The following is a 22,170-nucleotide window of genomic DNA, read 5'->3' as shown; positions in this document are numbered from 1 at the left end:
GATTAGCCCCCCAGGATAGTCTCATGTGTGAGAAAGTTGAAAAACCACTGTCTTAGACAAACACAATCCCACAGAAGTGAAGTGACTTGTCTACAGTGATCCAATCTATCTCAGGAAAGAAACTGGCTCCCATGTCTCTCTGTCATCCTTTTCCTTTGTTTAGGTCCAAATGACTTTCTGGAGCACATCATTTTCCCTTGGAAAGGGCAACTGTTCAAAATCTACCCTCAAGAAATTCTCACACATGTTTAATATTTAGGATTGTTTACTGAGCCTTCCTGGCAAACAATTGGACACAATGTCAATATCCACCAGGAGAGGGATGGCTAAATAAATATCACAGGTTTCAATGAGGGAGTTAAAAGGAATCTGTTACAGCTATGGAACAACATGGATTTATCTCTAATACATATTGTTAAATAGGAAAGCAAGTTGCCAAACGGTATAAAATGTGTGATTCAAGCTGAAAATTTAGGGGTTTTTCCCTTTCTCAAGCTCTCTCTCTCTCTCTCCCTGTGTGTGTGTGTCTGTATTCTGAAAGGATAAAACTACCCCAAAAATAATAGTGGATACTCTAGAGAGGGGCCATGATGGGGATGCTGGGAAATGGAATTAGGGATGCAGAAAGAAAGACTTTAGCCTAACATATAATATTTTAAAATTTTAGAGGAAATGGTATTCATACATTATTTTTGCAATTTGAAAATTAATTTCAAACATTAAGTAAAAATTGTTATGGTTTAATTACGATGGGCCCAAATCCTGGTCAAAGAATCCTGTATACTAGTTTGATTAATATCTCCTGCATCGAAGTAGAAATATCCCCAATCATCTGAAGAGTAGCAATCCTTTCCCTATTTTAAAATATCACTTGAGGGACCCTATATCTGTATCAGTGACCACCCAGATTGTCTACTCAGATACCCAAAATACAGGACAATTATCTGAACAATTAAATCCACATAAATAATTTTCTCTTATGTAGATAATGGAGGGAACTGGGCTATTTTGGCTTGGATAATTTGATAATTACCACCAATTGCCCATTTCCCTTCAGTGTGTATAAAAATCCAGATTTAGTTTATTAAGTTCTTTCTCATATTTACCATAGGGCCTTTTATTTTAATTTTTTCCCCCTTCATGTTTGGCCTTTAATAAAGACAGAACAGCTGGCCACCATCTGCTACCAAAAAAAAAAAAAAAGTCATTATATCCGTTATATCCTTAAGAAGACTCTTCAAATTTGGACCTTGGGATAAAAAGTCACGTTGATCTATGCTATTAGATTGTGGAAGTCCTGAGATTGTAAATTCTAATTCCGTAGTGCTCACTACAGCACTTGGCACACACAATAGGTGCTTAATAAATGTTTCTGATGCTGTTGCTGCCTCCTTATATGCTCTAAATGGGAGACTTTCTAAAGAAGAAAAACAGAATTAGAGATTTGAGGCTGAGTTTATTCAAAAATTAATTTGTAATAGAAAGTTAAGCTTTAAACTGATCATTCTATTTCACAACTAGTAAAATTATGTATTTTTTTCTGCCTGAATTCTACAGATTGATTTTGCAGTGAGTATTTGGATGTGTTCAACTGTGTCATTTATGTATTTTGAGGATGGGCTATGAAATCAGATTGACCCTCATTTCATATCCTGACTCTACCACAGACTACCTGTATGACTTTAACCAGTTTCCTCATTTGTAGAAATGGAATAATTTTATCTATTTGGGGGTCTAGTACCAGTAGTAAGTGAGATGTATATGTAAAGCACTAACATAAAGCCTGCCTTAAGCAGATGGTCAATAAATGCTCCTCTCTCCTTTCTTCTATTCCTTTCTTTGACAAAAATTTATTTTTCTCTTCCCCAACCCAAACGTCTATGAAAAAGCAGCTAGCAATTTTTCCTCTGAGTCATCCCTAAACCATGGTTTTCAGGGTTGGGCAGATATGCACTGTAAAGTGAATAGAACATGCTAGAACAGGAATGACTAAGAGGTCAACTGTGGGTCAGCTGATGGGCTCGGCAGCGGTTTCTTAGAGCACCATATTGGAGGGAGTTCCAAAGCCCCATCTGGGCTCTGGAGGAAATGTGCCTTGACTGAGGAGCCAGGTCTGCAGCTGGGGCTGGAGAGCAAAGTGGCGCCCATTTGCCATCTCTGTGCCAGAAGGTTTCCTCGCAAACTCCTCCTCTTCCACATTTTCTCTTTTTTGTCCATTATTTTCTTCATTCTGTCTTCCTTCTGTTGCTTCATTGTTATTATCCAACATAAGCTAGTCCCACTGAAATTTGTTTAAGGAACCTCCAAGCAAGGACATAGAGTTTTAATTCATCTACTGATTTTCATAGAATAAGCCAGACAGCCAATTCAAAAGTCCAGGGTGGCAGTCTTCTCAACTGCACTGATACTAACATCTTCATAGCATCTTTCTTCTTGTTTTCCTTTATTATTTCTTCACATACTGTTTCCATAGCATGGCCACCATTCCCTGTGTTTCTTTACTACATGGATTCCTCCCTATAACTGAATTAGCTCATGAGGCTGCCCACAGAGCAGACATTAAGGAAATTGGGAAAGACAGCCTGGGCTTATTACTGCTGCTACTCAGTATCTTTGGAGAGTAGTGTGATTGATATTACCTCTTATATCCACTTTTCAAATCACCACTATAGATTTCAGTCTCAATTTGCAGAGCTATCAGCTACAAAAATGATTTTTCTGATACTTGAATAGATAAGAAACAGCTGTCAGCAGTGTGGGCTCTGTGAGAAAGGGAGGGTCTCAAAAGAATAAGTTTTGGGATTGTGAATCATCTATAGGCAAGTTGGGAGGGATCTTCAGGCCAGGCCAGGCCAAGTTGAACCCATACTGCACCCTAAGAATGGAGAGAGGTAGTCACAGAAATTCTCTTCAGTCCATAGTAACCTGGAGAGTTACTGATACTGTCACCTCCTTAGAGATGGGACCTTGGCAAAGCTACATCATCCCTCTGGCCTCAGTCTTCTCATCTGTGAAATGGGAAGGTTGGACCAGGCCATCTCTTAAGAGTTTTTCAATGATATCTTAAAAGGTAGTTTTAGAATGTTTTTTGTTTATTGCACTAACCAAAGTTATAACAATGGTAATATAAGAGTTAAGGGAGAAAAGAAGTCATCCAAGGTCTCACCTATATAAAAGGCATCAATGCACACAGAGTTGGGGAGAGGTGAGCAACTCACTTTCTCAAAACAACAACAACAAAAGGGTGGGAATGACAGTATACAAGAACAGCAGTTGTTAGAGATTCCTCCCAGAGAATGCCACCACTCAATTGCTGCCCCTAGAAGCTAAATGCAGAGACTGTTCACATAAGCATGCAATATATTTTACTCACAATGCTGAAACTGTCCATTATCCTCCCTAAGTATTATCTCTTACATGTCTCTCGCAACCACGTAAATCAGTTTGCAGGGAACTGAGGATTCTGTTCACTTAGCTGCAGACATAGTAACTTACCTAAATAGCACATTAAGATCTATTTTATGTCAGGCTCTCAACTGTGTGGTTACAGGTGAAAAGAAAAAAAACCCAGGGATGTCCTGGGAGAGATAAGGCATGGCATCGCCATCCTAGCTGCTGGAGGATTTGTGTTTCCTTATTCACTGCTCACTACCCAGAGAAGAAAGTAGCAGCTTTATTTTTTGAAAATTGAAATTTGGATTTCAGTCTTTCTTGAGATGTCTGGATTCTTCTGTGATGCTGATTTTTCTTTCAACTCCTGTTCTGTGAGCCAGTACTAACCCTGGGGCTCTGTAAGAGAATATCAGGGACCCTGTCCTTATAGATAAAGTTTTCACAGTGATAACTGATGACATTCAGTTCACTTTGCAAGAGCTAAAAGAATTTGTTGCAGGCTTAAAACTGCAAACACATCTTTCCATGGCAATGGGATTAAAGGGTCCTCAATATCTTGCCTGCTTCCACTCAGGCACTTCTATACTTTTTAATTCTTAAACTACAATCCTGAGGAAGAAGCTGGTAGCAAGGAGTAAGAAATGAGCGGGTTGTGAGGAACTGAAAGTATTTATTCAAGTTCATTCAGCCCCTTAGTCGTTCAGTCACTCCTTCATTCAATTAATAAACATTAGATTTCTTTTCTGTGACAAGCATAATTAGTGCCTCTCCCATTACCATTCCTAGCTAACTGAACACCAGTTTTTCTTTGGGTCACAATGCACCCAGCCCCAGACCTGTTCCCCACTTTCTTTTTTTTTTTTTTTTTTTCTTTGCAGTACGCGGGCCTCTCACTGTCGTGGCCACTCCCGCTGCAGAGCACAGGCTCCGGACGCGCAGGCCCAGCGGCCATGGCTCACGGGCCCAGCCGCTCCGCGGCATGTGGGATCTTCCCAGACCGGGGCACGAACCCGTATCCCCTGCATCGGCAGGCGGACTCTCAACCACTGCGCCACCAGGGAAGCCCTGTTCCCCACTTTCTAAGCCCCTCTTTGTAGCTAGGAATGGTCATGTGACACAGTCCAAGCCAATGAGAGGTGATGTGAAATGGTTTCTGGGAAAACGTTTTCTTTCCTAATAAAAGCTGGGCAAATGTGGCTGACTTAGCTATTCGTCCTGCCCTTTCCCTTTCTTCCTGCCTTGAATGAAGACATAATGCCTGGAGAGGTAGCAGCTACCTTGTAACCATGAGACTATAAGCTAACCCATACACACTAAAGATGGTAAAAAGAAATGAAAGGAGGTCAGAAGATACACAGTCCCCTGATAACATAATTGAACAGCTAATATAACATTAAAAATAGCTTACCTCTCAATTTCTTTTTGTGAGAAACAAACAAACAAACAAATCTATTTGGCAATGGTTCTCAGTTTGGGCAATTTTGCTCCCCAGGGGACATTTGCCAATATCTGGAGACAATATTTATTGTCACAATTTAGGGTGGGGAGGTGTTGCTATTTGCATCTTAAAAGGTAGAAGCCAGGGATGCTGCTGTACATCTTACAAGGCCCAGGGATAGCCTTCCACAACAAAGAAGTACCTGGTCCAAAATGTCAGCAGTGCTGAGACTGAGAAACTCTGGGTTAAGCCACTAAAAATATTTATTGTTTGTTATTCACAGTCAAATGCATTCCTAATTGATAGATTCCCTGATTTGAGAAATACTAAACATACACCATGGGCCAGACACCATACCATACAAGTTGCTAGAGATACAAGAATAAGTAAGAAGTCAACGGTCAAAGTCCAAATATGAAAGACTTGAAAACAAAGGTCAACTCCAAAAATGTCTGGATGTCTAGAGTTGCTCCAGACAATCCACTGGCAAAAGTATGTGGATCTCAAAGGACTGCTCTAGAATCCAAGAAAGTCAGTTGGTCAACTCTGGAGATGTCCTCAGTGAGGAGTTTTATGGGTCTTGTCTCTTAGAGTATAAATTGTAATAGAAAGAAGGCTTTGTTAAGGGAGTATTAAATCATGGCAAGAATTCTGCAGTATGAAAGGGAAGAAGCAGCCTTCTTGAGCAAAGTAATTACTGAAGACTATTCTTAGAGTACAAATAGAGGCCAGGTGAGAGACCCTGACAAAGAAAAGTGACATCCGACACAGTCCTAGGTAGGACAAGGCTATCATGACCCATACTGAGAAAGAGAAAACTGTCAAAACTGCAAGAAGATGAATTCAAGCTGGGCCAGAATAGATTGTAAGTTTTTTCTAATCCCTTGGTGAAGTAGAGGTGGAACCTGTTTTCAGAAACCTGCTGTAGAGTAGAGCGGTGGTTCAAAAGACATCCCAGAAAACAAAAAGCCAACTATGCTAGGCTACCTTAGTAAACCGTATATAGTTCTCATTCCAGAGTTAACACTGTTATTGTCAACAGAACTTTTATTCTTCTTAGAAAAGTCTAAATTAAAGATCTCCTCTAGGGCTTCCCTGGTGGCGCAGTGGTTGAGAGTCCGCCTGCCGATGCAGGGAACACGGGTTCGTGCCCCGATCCGGGAAGATCCCACATGCCATGGAGTGGCTAGGCCCGCGAGCCATGGCCGCTGAGCCTGTGCGTCCGGAGCCTGTGCTCCGCAATGGGAGAGGCCCGCGTACCGCAAAAAAAAAAAAAAAAAAGATCTCCTCTAGCTACCCAGGTTGGGGTAGACCCTTTGGCACTGTTACAGTTGATTCCAGGGTATGTATTGGTCAGATAAGGGGTAATGAATGCCTATGGTTTTAGTATCCACCCACTTCCTCTCCTTCCTTTAACAGAGCCCCTCAGACCATGGTTCACATGGGGCTGACTCCATGCCCTGGCACGTGACCAAAGACCCTGCCAATCATCCCCCTGGGCACAGTTACTGGTATAAGCACCAGCACATGACCCAAGCTGGGACAACCAGAGAGTTCCTTGTATGGGAACTCTCAGGAACTTGCTTGCTGCTGATGTTGCTAAGCCTTTAGGATGCTTCCTACAGGAGCTTCCAGGGACCGTCTTTGCCAACATGTGAGGAAGAACTGCCTAGCTGACAAGAAACTCAAAAGAGGGAAAGCAAAGCTGCTGAAAAGAAGACAGTGGTTTGGTAAAATTGCTTGACGTCTTGTATCCAGACATATCTTTGAACTTCCTAGTTATGTAAGCCAATATATCATCCCCTTTTAAATTTTGATTCAATTCACTTCAGTTTCAGTCACTTGTTATTAAAAGATTCCTGACTAATACACCAAGTAAGCAGCCTGCTTTTAGAGGCTCTTGCCTTAATAGGGCATATGTTGTGCTATGTTAGGGAGCTCTAAATTTAAAAGATTCCTTCTTTTCTGGAATGTGAGCTAAGAGGTGGGAAGATGAGAAAAGAGTCTAGAAAGGAGCCAGAGCAGAGAATCTCCCTTGCCTGTGAAGTCTGTCTCTTCTAGAAAAAAAAACAAAAACAAAAACACATCAGCATTTATTGTAGAGAGAAGGAAGGAAAGTTTGTTTAAATGTCACCTTTTTAATGTATCAAACTCTAATAATAGCATTTTCAAGCTGCGCAGAGACTTTTTATTAACTTATTATGGTTTCTTACCTTTTCTTGATAGAGAACTACTTATCACTTACCTGAAATCTTATGCTCTAACAATCTAGAGTCTACTTTATAATGCAAATTAAACCTAACCTCAACAAAGCCAGCTCCGTATTCTTGTCATGCACTTCAAAACTGCAAGGACCAAAGAGTCAGTCAGGAGATGGTAAAAGAAGATAGTGATGAAGGGGAAGGAGTAAAAGTTTGATTCAATTCAAATATTTATTAAACACCTAATTTGTATCAGGGACAGTGCTGGACAGTGCTGGACAGTACAGATACAAAGTTGGCTGCAAAATATCCCTGCCTCCCAGGTGGTTAATGTCAAGGTAAGAGACCGGCAGCTAGTTTCTACCTCAATGTAGTAAGCGCTACTGATGAAGCTCATAGGAGCTCCTAAGTCAGCCTGGGAGAGTCAAGGAGGGTGTTGCAGGGAAGAAAATGCCTGTTCAAAGTCCTGAGGAATGAGCAGGGGTTAGCCAGGTTAAGTCAGCTGACTGAAAACTTGGAGAAGGGGGATTCAGGCACCAAAGCATGAGCACAACATGAGCAAAAGCAGGGAAGCATGGAATGATGTGGGGTGTTCATAGAACTCTTAAGTAGTTTGGTTTTTGCTGGAATGTGAGCTGAGAGGTGGGAAGACAAGAAAGAAGAGACTGGAAAGGTGGGCAGGATCCAGACAGGGAGACTCCCCATATCAGGCAGAGGGGTTGATGCTCACCCAGTGAGGTCTGGGATGGTCATTTCAATTAAGGATTTTAATCAAGGAAGCAACATGATTAGATAGGAATTTTAGGTAAATTGTACTCTGTGGCTCTTTGGAGAACAGAAGAGGCATGAAGTCCGTTTAGGAAGTTAAGTCAAGAGGGTGGACAGAAGAGCCTCAAAAAGTTTGGAATAGGTATTGATTAATGGGATAGAATTGAGAAGTCAGAAATAACTTATGACCAATTTATGGTCAACTGATTTTTAACAAGGATGCCAAGACAATTCAACAGGGGAAATAATAGTCTTTTCAACAAATAGCGCTAGAAAAAGCTCAATATCTATGAACAAATGAATTAAGTTGGACCTGTACTTCACACCATACATAAAGATAATTCAAATTGGATCACTGATCTAAATATAAGACCCAAAACTATAAAAGTCTTAGAAGAAAACATAGGAATAAAGCTTCATGACATTGGATTAAGCATGGTTTCTTAGATATGACACCAAAAGCATTACTAACAAAAGAAAACACAGAAAAATTTGGCTTCATCAAAATTTTAAACTTTCATTCATGAAAAGATACCATCATGAAATTGAAAAGACAACCCACAGAATAAGAGAGAACATTTGCAAATCGTATATCTGATAATGGGCTAGTATCCAGAATATATAAAAATCAATAATTAAATGGGTAAAGGATTTGAATAAACCTTTCTTCAAAGGAAATAATACAAATGACCAATAAGCACATAAAAAGCTGTTCAGATTAGATAGTGGTTATTGTTGCACAACTTGTGAATATACCAAAACCTTAGAACTGCGTACTTTGAAAGGGTGATTTTTATCATATATGAATTATAGCTCAAGCTGTTGCTTTATTATTATTATTATTGTTGTTGGTATTAAAAGGCCTTGGGAGAAGGGGTCGGGTAATTCCCAAGGGAAATTTTTTGAGAAACTTTAGCAGGTAAAGTTGGCAGGACTTTTGGTGAATTGTTTGAAGAAAGTGAGAAGACAGAGGTGACCCTAGATTTCTGGAGGAGAGGAAGCAGAGGAATAGAAGGGAGAAGGAGATGAAGGAGATACCAGGGCACATAGCTCTCATGCCATCATGAGAAGAAATGGAAGTTGCTGATGAAGGAGAAGAGGTAAGAGTTTCACTTTGTTCAACAGACACTGATTTAACAACTGTTATGAATTGGGTCCTGGGAGAGGCAGTTCTCCCGCCTGTGAGCTCAACTGGGAGAGGTGGGCCTTTCTGGAGGACTCAGAGGCTGAGCCCCCGGAATCTGCACGTAATCTCTGAAAATCTTTAGGATGTGGGCTCTGTGCATTCCCGACTTCTTATCAGGCAGATGATGAAACACCTTTTACAGAAATAGTAGGTTACTTGCCAAATACTATATCCAAGAGGAGACGAGAACTCTGATCTCCTCACTAAATTATATTATTTACTACAAGAGTTTAATAAACAAACCGTAAGACTCTGAACTGAATGTGCTGTGCTACCCTTTAGACATTGGCCAGAACACATCCCAATATGTGCAGTCATATGTGTGTATCCCAGTATAGACCTTCTGCCAGACCATACTTCAGAGCCCACTGACCACAAAGCCAATGAGTGTTCATAGTCATTTCCTGTGATGTCTCAACAGCATGACTTCCAGGAGGTTTCAGCCAGCTGCCCAGCACTGTCAGGTGGCCTTTCTCATGCCTACCTGAGACTAGATAGATGAATGCTTCCAATCCACCTGGCCCGATTGATGAGAGGGTGTTGGAAATAACCCTTTCTTTGAAGGCTCCATGAAAGGAAAATAGGAGGCACTTCTAAGTCATTTTGCCAAGAAAATTCAAGGATGATGGGGCAAAGAAATGTTTTAGGTTTGGCCATGTCTGAAGACTTGGGTGACTTGGGGAAGTCCTTCTGCATTTGAGAACCCGACAACACAATCCTCAAAACACTGCCTTTCAGGTGTGCACGTCAGGCTTCAGTCCTGAGTGCCAGAAAATACAAAAAGGTAAAGAGTAACATTAAACAAGTCTTTATCTTTTATTTACCACCACCTGATAAGCCCTGCCTTTGATTGTTTTGTCTGCATATTTCCTGCTGAGAGTTTACAAAACAGCACTCCTGAACAGGAAGATAAGAGGCACACCTATTTGTTGAATAACATCAAGGGGGGAAACTGTTAACTCATCCATTTTGTTGTTAAGTTGCTCAAAAGGATCAAAATACCAATTAACCTGCTGGCTCAGAAATCTTTGATACCCTCAGATCTACTGACATTTTGAAACTCTTGTTCATACTTGCCTATTGGCTTTCTGATTACGAACAAAGAAGTGCCAATCTGTTTAGCATTTGACCTGTTTTCTTAAATATTTTTATGTATTCAACACTTAGTGGCTAAAAATACTTGACTAGTCACATTCATGAGCTAAAATAATCTTTTTTTGTTTGTTTGTTCCACCTCCAAATTTAAGAGGGAAAAAGACACTTTGTTTTAAAAAGCCATTTCGTTCTTATTTTTAATTTAAAAGCTCTCATTGCAAGGAACTTTATTTTGCCCTTTTGTCTCCATGGAATTTAGTGGCATTGGGAAGACCTGATGAAGCGACCCGCCATATTAGGATCCATTCTTCCCTGAGGAAAAAAATGGAAAAATGACCTTGGGCATAAGTTTCAGAATGGTGGTAAAAAGAAACAGATTTTATAATGAATATTAATTTTCCTCTCTGGATATCCTCAGACAGTAGTGTTCCTCAGAGATGGGTTTTTTTGTTATTCTTGTTCCTTATTTCTTCACGGAAAGTTTTGTGAAAATTCTACCTGTAATCATATGCATGTGTAAGGCATACCTATGGCAGCTGTTCAGAAAAGAGCAGCATTTCACTCTTAGGTAAAGGCAGTTTCTGGGTTTAGAAAGCTCTACAGCAATTTTTGCAATAAACATTTATTGAATGCAGGAGACCGAGGAGATTAAAAGTGTGGCTGCTATAGCCAGACTGCCTGGGTTCAAATTTTGGCTCAACCATTTACTAGCATGGGATCTTGGTAAAATCACTTAATTTCCTTCTGTGCTTCAATTTCCTCAACTGTAAAATGGGGATAATAATAAAGCCTAGCTTACAGGGCGGTTGTATGGATCAAAGGAGATTATATATTTGGGACAATTTAGGTGCTATGTAGATGTTAACTATCATATTATATCGTGCCAGATGCTGGGAGAGGAGTGGACGCCTGGGTGCATTTACATTTGCCAGAATCTTGACCCATTTATGGAGGAATACTTTTGTCATAGCAATTAAATATCTGGAGATGTTGAAACCTAAGGATATATAACAGATAAATATCTATGGACATTTTTATTTTTCAAATGTGATCAGGAGGGAGCTTAACCTGTCCCCCAGATGACTGTATAATTTAGTTGGAGCACAAGAGAAACACAACATTTAAGCAAGTAAATGCTAGCTGGTAACTAGCCAATTACATGTTTGGAGGCAAGTGGGCAGGAGGAGTGATCCCAGGGGACAGAATGGCCTTGGCAGAGCTGTGTTCAACATAATGTAGTTCCCAAGATACCAGACTGACCTTTTCACAAACTCTTCGAAGAGGATACGGTGGGAATAACCCTGCTGGCGGATGCTGACCGTCTCTAGGATGCCTGTGGAGCGGAGCTGGGCCCGCACTCTGTCTCGGGTGAACTTCAGTGCCTCTCGGTCATCGTTGGGCTTGATGCAGCGTACAAAGTGGGGCTGTCCCACCACCATTTTGGAGAGCAGATCCATCAGAGAATACTACCAGGGAGAAAAACACACACGAAATGAGGTTACCACAAACATAATAGATAATTACGGCACAGGCCTGCTGGCCCTCCAGGGCAGTTTGTTGGCTTCTAAACAACTCATGGAACCTTTGAGGCTACAGAAGAATCCAGCAAAAAGAAATACCAATATAAGTTCTGACGAGTACTTATCACTGCCCACAGATTCAAAAGTATTCTTTAAACATCACCTGGTGCCAGGCAATATCCCATCTGGCAGAAACTCAGCCATCTAAGAACTTGCTTAGGTTACCTCATAACTCCATCACTAGAACTAGCTTGTCTCTGGTATGCCAAGGTGATGTTCATAAACTGTAACCATAATTTAAAATATCCAGCTTTGGCTCCCTAACTCAGGGGTTAGAGCACTGGTCTCATAAAATGTCCAGCTTTCAGGGAAGGGGTCAGTTGCTTCTTCAACCTAACAATCACCAGAAAGTCTAAGCAAATCTTATCAATGTCATTATTAATAAGGCAGAGGAAAAACAAGAAACATAAAGAGGGCAAGGAAAACAAGAAAATCAGAGGGAAAACAGAGATTATAATGAAGATGAACTAACATACAGCGAGCGTCTGGCATGGGGCTCTCGCAGAGAGAGAGCACACGGAAAAGCTGAGCGGTGCTCACTGCTCCTCATGGGCATCCACTGGGGCAGCTCCTCTTTTGGACATGCCTTCAGGGGCAATCACAAGCCACATGTAAAATCAGTCCCATTATTTCATAATCCTACATCCTACTAATCCAATACATGGTTACCTAGCTTGGCAATGTGCCTTTTTTTAGCATTTGGGGACCAGTATTTTGAGGACGCCCAAGTGGTTGTTATGGATATATTTCTGAAAATTGTAAGCCAGAGGCTCTTCTGCTGAAAGAGGGACTCTAGGATCTTGAGGATGACCTCACAGAGTCAATCAGAGCCTACACACACACACACACACACACACACACACACACATATGCTAGGAGGGTATAGTCAAGCCACTAAAGGGACATGATCAGGGTAGGTCTCAGATAAGAAATAAGTGGCAATTAGAAATGTCCAACCATGAGGGATGAAGCAGGGGCTGAAAACCCACCTGCTGGAGAAGGGATCACTGTGCAGATGGAGTGCTGGACCCAAAGTCCTCTAGGCCCTTACAATCCATACCCCTGAGGCCAATTCTAGTCTGCCTCTAAAGCACAGCTGGATAAGTCAGACTTCTTAGCTTTACATCTTTCTTGAACCTGCTAGCTTTTGGTGGAACCTTCTTTCCATGGTGCTGGCTCCCAGGCCCTACCCTTCAGCCTGCCTGGCAACTCCAGCTCATGATCCACTTGACTTACCATTCCTGCCAAACCCCTTCCTGTGGCCAACCCCACCTTACAACCTTATTTCGTCGTCCCTGAGTTCAGTAGTTCCGTCTTTGGCTTAACAGCATGTCTGTCGTGAAGCTGCCTGGACCTCAGCTCCCTGTAGTCAATGATCTAAAAGGGGCTTCCAACCCCAATGCTTCATAATTTGAAGATAAACAAATCTGTTCAAATTAGTACAAAGTGTCAGTGTTTTATCTTTCCTAACTAATGTGCATTTGACAGAGTCCCTCTAGAGACGACGTTTTTACTCAAAGGAGTCATTTCACCAGATGAAACATGAGGAATCGTGGTAACAGAGATGGGAAATAATTGGGCTCAGGCAAATGGGTCTTGCAATGGGTCAATTCAATCTAGGAAAAGAAAGTCAAAGCTAAGACATAGCCTCTCAGGAACTTGATAAACCACCTTCTGGAATTGTATTAACTACTTTACTTCTCAGTAAATATGCCGGAAAAGTGGCTGACTCCAGTAGTTTTAAGGCCAAGAAGCAGCTGAAATGCTAACAGAATCAGCACATTCAATGGACAGGGCTATGTGCCAGTGGCAGAGAGGGCCTTCTGTAGACACTTGAGGGCTCATCTGGTCTTTCTGAGATCAGAGAACACTGTACTCAGAGGGGGGTTCCCTGTTATAATTTTCCTCTCCCTACACCACCACCTTTCTCAACTGACTCTTGAGCTTTGCTCTTATTTCAGTCACTCTGTGGTATCTGCGCTTCTTGTGGGAAGGGTTGGCAAGTCCTTTCTGGAAACAGGCAGAATAGAGATCAAGAAGACTCCATACCCGGAAGTAAGAAGCCATGGTCTGCCCCTTCATGTTGGTGGTTTCTTCCGGATGCCGTATCACCTCCAGAGTGTCCACCTGGAACACAGGCAGAGGTGAGTGGTTTGAGGATATAGACAATTTATTTTCCCCAAATCTTAAAGGTTATTTGGTCAAATATCTGAGGAGCCTTGATGTTTAGGACACAACTGTACAGACCATGGGGGAGGAGTTTAAAGACATCTAAAAGAAAAACTGAATTCACACTGTTCTATTCTCTTGACAATGATCACACTCTGTGACATACTACATGGTCTCAGTACAAACCCCCATCAGTGTTATTTCTGTATTTCTCCATGCTCTAATGGGCCACTATTAAGTTCTCCAATAATGTCACATGAGACCAAATTATTTCTTAAAAGAAAACTGGGCAAAACCCATGAGGCTGGGCGATTACAAAACCCCGGACCCAAAGCCCCCGTTGCACCACAGGGCATTAGGGGAGCCCTTTCGCCTTCCAGCCATCAGACACTAACCCTGCTACACCTCTCCTGCTGCCCACAGTTACCACGTGCTCACTGCGGACCAGAGCTTGGGATACACCTGTTCCCAATCATCTGCCCCAACTACCTGGGCCGACTGGAAGGAATTTAGAATGAAAACAACTGTAGCAAACAGTTGTGGCACCCTGTGTTCCATCATTTTATCTCAACAATAAAATCCCTGCTCCCGCACACACAAAGCTATTTGGTTTGCAGAGCACATGAGCGGCGTTTCAGCACCAGCCTCCTCTGTGGCAGCCTCCCATCTGCTCGGAACAGGTGGCAAGGGTATGAAGCACAGACATTTGAACTGGAAGATGCTGCTGTCAGCACGTGTGTTCCACTCAGTGGATTGCTGTCCAGGCAGCCACCTCCCCACGGGGTGAGAATGTCTGCAGCCTTGTTCAACAACAGTGAGAAGTGGGTGCTAGAAGGGATGGGGCCATGGGGAGGTGGGTGAATAATGAGGCTTACCTCGAGGGGCATTTAGGAGACTGTGTGCAAAAGGGAAGAAAAGGCTTCAACTGGCTTGGATAAAGAAAACAGGTCTGTTTAAGAAGGGGAATAAATGTGGAGCTAAGTTTTCAAAAACTAGAAAAGCAACCTAAATAGTGAGCAGGAATATAAGGGTAACTCTGAGAGAAGTGATGTCAGGAGTCGGGGGTCGGGGGTCGGTGCGCGGTGCAGCTTGCATTCTCTAGGCTGCAGATTGGATCTGTTCCCAAAGCCATCATTTCATTTGGATGCAGCTGAAGCAATGGTACACCTGCCTGTAGGTCTGAGTTTTTAATATTTTTAATGAGAAAGGAGGAAATGAAAGCTCTGTGTTGAGAAGGAAGGCTGCTCTCATAGAGAAAAGAGAAAAACACAAACACACCCGCCCCACCTGCAGAGGTCCTATGGTGTTATCTGCAGGGACCACATGGAAGGTTTCTTCCCCATCTCACCCCCACTTGGAGGATAGAGCTCAGCACTGGTGAGGTTTGGGGAAAGCTAGTTAGGACTGAAGGAAGAAAGATCTTGGCTAGGGTCTGCCTTTGGCCAAACTGTAAATTCTGAGAGTTTTCCTAAACATTCTTTCTCCCCACCTGACCTTCATGTGCACACAACTTTTGGGAATTTCCCACTATTTCTTTTATTCAGAGATCCTCCCTGAAGAACCACAGCTTGCTTTGAACCCTGCTTTTCCTCCCTTTCCCTCCCTTTTCATTCAAATTAGCCAGCAAGTGCCAGCCTCTCAAGCTCTAATTCACTGTGAAAGGGCAGCTGAAAAGCTCATCCATATTTCTCTTACTATAGCATTTACCTGTTACCCTTCCTCAGAACATACAGTGGACCCTTGGCATTTGAGAATTTAACAGTTTAGTGATCAGAAAAATCTCTGATGTATATTACTTCTGCTAAGACATAATTTAAAAAGTGTGATATGTATTGTTTTCAAGATCGGTACCCATCCCCTGCAGCAAATTGGAAAAATACAGAACGAAGCACCAATTTGCAATCCAGCTTATAGGGCTGGTGTGCTCCTGTAGCCACCCAGCACGCCTTTAGGTCTGTCCTTATACTCACATACAGAGTAACTCTTGTAAAGTCAGTAAAAACCTATTCTGTGTTACATATAACTTGGAAATGTTAATGCTTGTCTACAGTTCATCACCTACATATTTAGTACTATATTTTAAAGAATAAATAATATACTATTGGGGTACCTTCTAATTTAAGAATTTGGAAAGGTCTTGGGTTGGTCAAGGGTCTCTTGCATATTTGCATAGTCATGAAGTCCTCCTGTGCATGGAGTAGATCTAAAAGAGGGAATTTCACTTCGGACAAGGGACATACCACAAGCTGCCTCTCTTGACCTTTCAAAGTAGGAGACCTCTGTCTGCACTGGGCCTGCCATGACCTCCACAGAACTCAAAAAAACTCGGAAAAAAAAAAAAAAAGAGATGAGAAGGTTGTTGTCTAACCTAAGAGCTTGTCTTTCTGAATTTAGTTAATGGTAGCCTCATTTAATTAAAAAAAAAAAAGTCTCTTAGAAACAATAGAGAAAGTAGGTTCTATTGAGGTCATCATCTAACAAATAGTTCTTTCCAAAGGTGGGGATTTCACAACAAAAAACCAGTCCTCTCCATAGCATCTTATAAGTTTTTACCTCAGATAAGAGGAAAAGAGACAGGAAAGGCTTCCTAGACGCAGGGGGGTATGTGCTACAGGGCAGAGGGTTTGGAACTGGACACACCTGCTTCAAATTCTGGCTCCTCCGCTTAATAGCTGAATGGACTTGGACTTGTTAACTTCCCAAAGCCTGTGTTATTTAAAAACCACTGCCTTGCACACACACACAAGAGGCCAGTCAGTTCCCCTTCCTTCATTACGTGTTGGATTCAGTCTTACCTTAGTGATCAATACTAAGGATGCAGGGTATTGTTCCATGGAATAAGGTGAGTACTAGCTCCCATGCAACACAGCAAGGACATCTTTTTATTTATTGGCAGAGAAAATACTTCCAATGAAAACAGTTTCAAAATGATCAGTAGAACTGATATTCTGGATAAAAACATTGTCTTTCTAACCCAGTATACCCTTCTTCTACACCACCAATTGCTACAACAATAGAAGCCAACTGGAGCTAAGCAAGCTTGTTTTTTGCCCACATGAGCTTGTTTTTGCCCACGTGACAAATGTCCTACCCCATTCCTTGTGAGCGGTGCCGGTTAGCCTTCAAAGTAGTCATGAGTAAGCGTTACAAATTGTGGTACAGACCCCAAGCCCACAGGGAATGAGCAAGCTTCTGTATACATATGGACTACACACATGGAATTTTAGATGGTTATCAAAATGTGAGTAATAAAACATTTACTGTTTCCGATGTGAAATCACTATGCTAAACACTTTGCCTACACTATGTCAATGAATTCTCAAAAGGACCCTATGAGGTAAACACTATTATCACTCCTATCCTACATATAAAGAAGTTAAGGCTCAAAGATTTTAGGTAAATTTCCCAGAGTCCTGCAGCTAGTAACTGGCCATGCCTAGGTCTGAACCCAGTTCTGATTCCAAAACCTACTCCTTAAACATTACATACTGCCTTTCTATGTGGTTTGTTACAACTTATAGAATTGGTCTGAAAGCATGGTATTATTAAAAAGATTTGCCTCATCTGTCAACTAAATTTACTTTAGGATAAAGACATAGACTCCAAAAAGTCTCACAAAACATCTAGATCTCAGCAATAAATGAAAAACTGAAGGATTTCTTTTCCCCCTTGGTCTCTGTAAGTACCTACTATCTGCATCCCAAAACCTCAGAAGTATTTATATTGAGGTTCTTGACAAGGCCTTTGGTCAAGAATTTTTACTGCTATCAAGTGATTCATCCCTCTCTCAAGGAAACAGTCCCTACAGCATCACTCCCCTCAAAAGTCTCCACAGCACTGAATGAGGAAGCAAGGCTGGCCTTGACACCAGCCAGTGCGAGGGTGCTGAATGTGGTGGAGGTCAGCTTTCTGCAAGGCCACCTCTGCTATTTCATCTTGGAGAAGGCAGAGAGGAACTGATGGAGTTTTTTATTGCTGTTGTTACCCTTCATATTTTCTGATGCCTTAATTAGAACTTTCAGCTCATATTCTTTCCCAGGGACAATAAATCTCTAGTCATTTTCATCTCACCTATATTTATTATAGTGATGTAAATACACGCCACACACTCGAGGGCACACTTCTCATGTAGACAGAGCAGGGAGGGAGATAACAACGTGCTGATACCGAATGTGGAAGGCAGGGGGACAGGTGCTGGCAGAGTCCAGCAGTCAAAAAATCAAACTGAGGAAAGGAGGGGAATATGAGTTGACAGAGAATATTACACAGGAGTCTTTCATCTTTTTGAAAGGAACGTCTCACGATCCTTTTTAGAATCTGGTGGAAGCCAATGACTGCAAAAAAACACATATACAGTTGATTCTCATTATTTGTGGATGCTGTATTTGTGAATTTGCCTACTTGCTGAAATGTATTTGTAATCTCCAAATCAATCAGTGCTCACACGCTTTCACGGTCATTTGCAGACATGCAGAGCAGTGGAAACTTTGACACCTGATGTGCATGCTTCCAGCTGAGGTTGAACAAGGTGACACTCTGTCTTCTTGTTCCAGCTCTCATGCTGTAAACAAGTGTCTTTTTCAAGGTCTACTTAAGTGCCACGACTTTTGTGCCACATTTTTGTGCTTTTGGCTGGTGATTTTACTGTTTAAAATAGCCCCTGGGGCTTTCCTGGTGGCACAGTGGTTAAGAATCCCCCTGCCAATGCAAGGGACACGGGTTTGAGCCCTGGCCCAGGAAGATCCCACATGCCGTGGAGCAACTAAACCCGTGCGCCACAACTACTGAGCCTATGCTCTAGAGCTCGCATGCCACAACTAATGAGCCTACGTGCCACAACTAGTGAAGCCCACGAGCCTAGAGCCTGTGCTCCACAAGAGAAGCCACCGCAATGAGAAGCCCACGCACCGCAATGAAGAATAGCCTCCGCTCGCCACAACCAGAGAAAGCCCGCACACAGCAACAAAGACCCAATGCAGCCAAAAATAAAAATAAAACATAAATAAATTTATTTAAAAGAATAGCCCCTAATCATAGTGCTGAAGTGCTGTCTAGTGTTCCTAAGTGGAAGGAGGCTGTCATGTGCCTGTTGGAGAACATTTGTGTGTTAGATTAGCTTTGTTCAAGGCATGAGTTATAGTGCCGTTGGCCTTGAGTTCAATGATACAAATACTGTACTTGAAATATTGTTTTATACAAAGCAATACTACATATAATTATTTATAAAAAGTATCTAGTTGACCTGAGCAACACAGGTTTGAACTGCATGGATGTACTTACACACATATATTTTTCAATGGTAAATACAGTACTACTACACGATCCATAGTCGGTTGAATCTGCATCTGTGGAACCGTGGATACAGACAGCCCTCTATAAAGTTATATGTGGGTTTTCGACTGTGTGGAGAGTTGGTGCCCCGACCCCCATGTTGTTCAAGGGTCAATTGTATTAAATAAAGTGTCTTTAAATAGAAACACACATAATATAAAATTATGTATTAATTAGTTGACAAAAGTGTTGTAACCAGAGGCTTGCAGGAACCTAACTGTGTATTTCCTCTAGGAGCAATGCTTAGGATTTGCTGATTCAGTGTTCACAGTAACTTTACATAAGTCTTGTGAATAATGAGAATCAACTGTATTTAATACAAACAACATTTTACATGTAATATCAAGAGGCTCTCATAACCACTGAAACTTCTCTGTAAATCTCATTGAGGGGTCCATATAACTCATGTTAAATAGCCCTAACATCTTGCCACAAATTCACAAGGTTGAAAAGTAGAATATTCCACAGGATTGTACTAACAATGTGGGTGTAAAAATTATTGTTAACAAAGATGATCTGAATCCCTATTTATGTGCAGGTCTTTTATTCTGAGAGGGAGTAAGTATAGATATGTATGTCTCTATCAATTTGGGGGTAATAGTCAATGGTATTATGTGCAGTTGTATTGATCATTCTTTATTAAGTGAATTATTTAATATTCAATGTAAACAAAAAGGTAAGAAAATTCAGAGATGTGACCTGTTTATTACTCCATCACCTTTAACATTATTGTCTCTTGGTGTTAGTATTAGTATATACAGTGAGCATTAACCAGCCAGTCCTTGAGATTTGCACGAAGCATTATCAGGAAGGATGGAAGAGTTAAAAATATTTTACAGCGGGATATTTAGGAACCCTTCTAACACCGTTTTTGCATGGACAAGTGCACCGCTCATTTTTCAGAGAGCAAAGCAGAGAAATAGGAAAGGGTTTGGTTTCTTTCCTCCCTGCTGACTCCTTTTGTTATCCTCCTCTGTAGGTTGGTGATAGCTTCAAGGAAAAGTGCTTTATCTCTTCCTAGATGGACTTTATTTTCAAGTGTCAACAATTTTCAAGTGTCATTGTTCTGTATCTTAAGTGATATTTCTGAAAATCAGGTGAAGGGGTCTAGATATGCCACAGTGGCATAAGGATTATTTTGAACTGAAGACACGTAAGAATCAACAGTTGCAAGAAGAAGCTTTTTGGAACTCCCCTTATCTGCCTAAAAGCAAAGGCTTCCAAAAGAATTCAACTGTCTCAAATCCCCTCTGAGAGGGGAGCTTTGCAATCAGAGAAGATTGACTCCTATCACCAGAGATGAGAAGTCAGCACTGGGATAAGAAATTGCCTAAATAGACATTGTCATAAAACTGTTATACCTCCCTTCTATTCTCCTAAAGGACCATTTATTTTTCCCAAAAGTCATTTGTTGCCCCAGAAACGTCCTTCTTCCTCTCTTCATCTCCTATTAAGATGGTATATAAGCCCCAAAACCTAACTGGCCCTTTGAGTCACTTATTTGGTGAACTACTGTATGTATATGATTAAAGTATTTTTTTCTCTTGCTAATATGTCAGTTTAATTCACATTCCCCCAAGTACTGAACTTAAGAGGGTAGAAGAAAAGTTTTTTTTCCCTGACACAGGATTGCAAAGGATTCCATAGTGTTGTTTCAAATTTCCTAACCCCTGATTCCTAAATCCCCTCAATCTCTCTTCCAGACTGCCCAGGTAGTGGGCCAGATAAAGGAAACTAATGTTGCCCACCTAGGATAATCCCCAGGGTGGGAACATCTTGTTGTCCACAGTATTTTGAGTACAAACATACTACTTACCTTGGGTCTCCCAGCACTGAAATGCGGAGGCAAAGATCTTGAGGCTGCTGTTATCCTGGCTCTTGTCTGGGCCAAGTTACCTGAGCAAAAAAGACAAAGAAGTTAAGGCAAAGGAAAAGTGAAACAGTAGTATGATGAGTAATTTTTCTCTTTGTGCCCTTGTATTTTTCAGAATGTTCTAACTGATCTGCTCTGAATTTGAAAAATTTGGGAAAACTTGAATTTTGAAACTTCAATGATATAAATTGGAAGTAAATTATAATAATTATAAGTTATAAATAATTTGTAATATAATTTGAATATATATTAGTTTAATAAGCAAATAAGAAAGGACAAAAGGTCTCAAATTCACTTAAACTAGGAATAGAAGGAAATTACTACAACATAAAAGGGCCATATATGAAAAGCCCACAAATCACGTACTTAACAGTGAAAAACGGAAAGTTTTTCTCTAAGACAAGGCAAGAATGTCCACTCTCACCACTTCTGTTCAACATAGTACTGGCAGTCCTAGCTAGATCAGTTAGGTGAGAAATAGAAATAAAAGCATCCAAATTGTAAAGGAAGAAGTAAAATTATCTCTGTTCATAGGTGACATTACCTTATATGTAGAAAACCCTAAAGATCACACACACACACACCCCTAACAGAACAAATAAATTCAACAAAGTTGTAGGATATAAAATCAACAGATAAAAAAATCAGTTGCATTTCTATATACTAACAATGAAAATCTGAAAAGGAAGTTAAGAAAACAATTCCATTTACAATAGCATCAAAAAGAATAGAATACTTGGAAGTAAACTTAACCAAGGAGGCGAAAACTTGTATACTGAAAACTGTAAAACAAAAGTAAAAGGAAAGCAATTCCATTGTGGGGGAGGAAAAAACCTTTTTCCTCTACTCATCTTAGGTTCACTGGCCGAGGCCCTAAAAATTAGACTGACAGGAGACAGAGTAACAAGAGAAAAGCAATCAGAAGTCTATTAACGCGTGTATCACACATATACACAGGAGTATTTAGGGATGAGTAACTCAAAGGGGTGGTTAGAACTTGGGCTTACATAACATCTTAACAAAAGAACAATAAATTTATAAAGAAGTGACAAGACAAAGGAAAAGAACTTTGAGTTTCTAGGGGCGGGAAATTGTGGGAAGGTAAATATATAGGGAAGCTAATGGAAGATAAGGGC

The 22,170-nt window shown here is 41.1% G+C and overlaps 1 protein-coding gene across 1 annotated transcript in view; it reads right to left on the bottom strand.

The window, feature by feature from the left end:
* MYO3B (myosin IIIB) overlaps window positions 1-22,170 on the bottom strand; it is a gene marked incomplete at both ends in the record, with an annotated part of 382,371 nt that overhangs the window by 136,871 nt on the left and 223,330 nt on the right. Inside the window, 3 exons of the mRNA XM_079709748.1 lie at window positions 11,342-11,547; window positions 13,711-13,788; window positions 20,978-21,057. Coding sequence (XP_079565874.1) covers window positions 11,342-11,547; window positions 13,711-13,788; window positions 20,978-21,057 — 364 coding nt within the window. The remainder of the gene's footprint in view (window positions 1-11,341; window positions 11,548-13,710; window positions 13,789-20,977; window positions 21,058-22,170) is intronic.

Source organism: Hyperoodon ampullatus (assembly GCF_949752795.1).
Source record: "Hyperoodon ampullatus genome assembly, chromosome: 8".
Classification (NCBI taxonomy): domain Eukaryota; kingdom Metazoa; phylum Chordata; class Mammalia; order Artiodactyla; family Ziphiidae; genus Hyperoodon; species Hyperoodon ampullatus.
The sequence above is the reverse complement of the archived record's forward strand: the minus strand, read 5'-3'. Positions and strand labels throughout refer to the sequence as shown.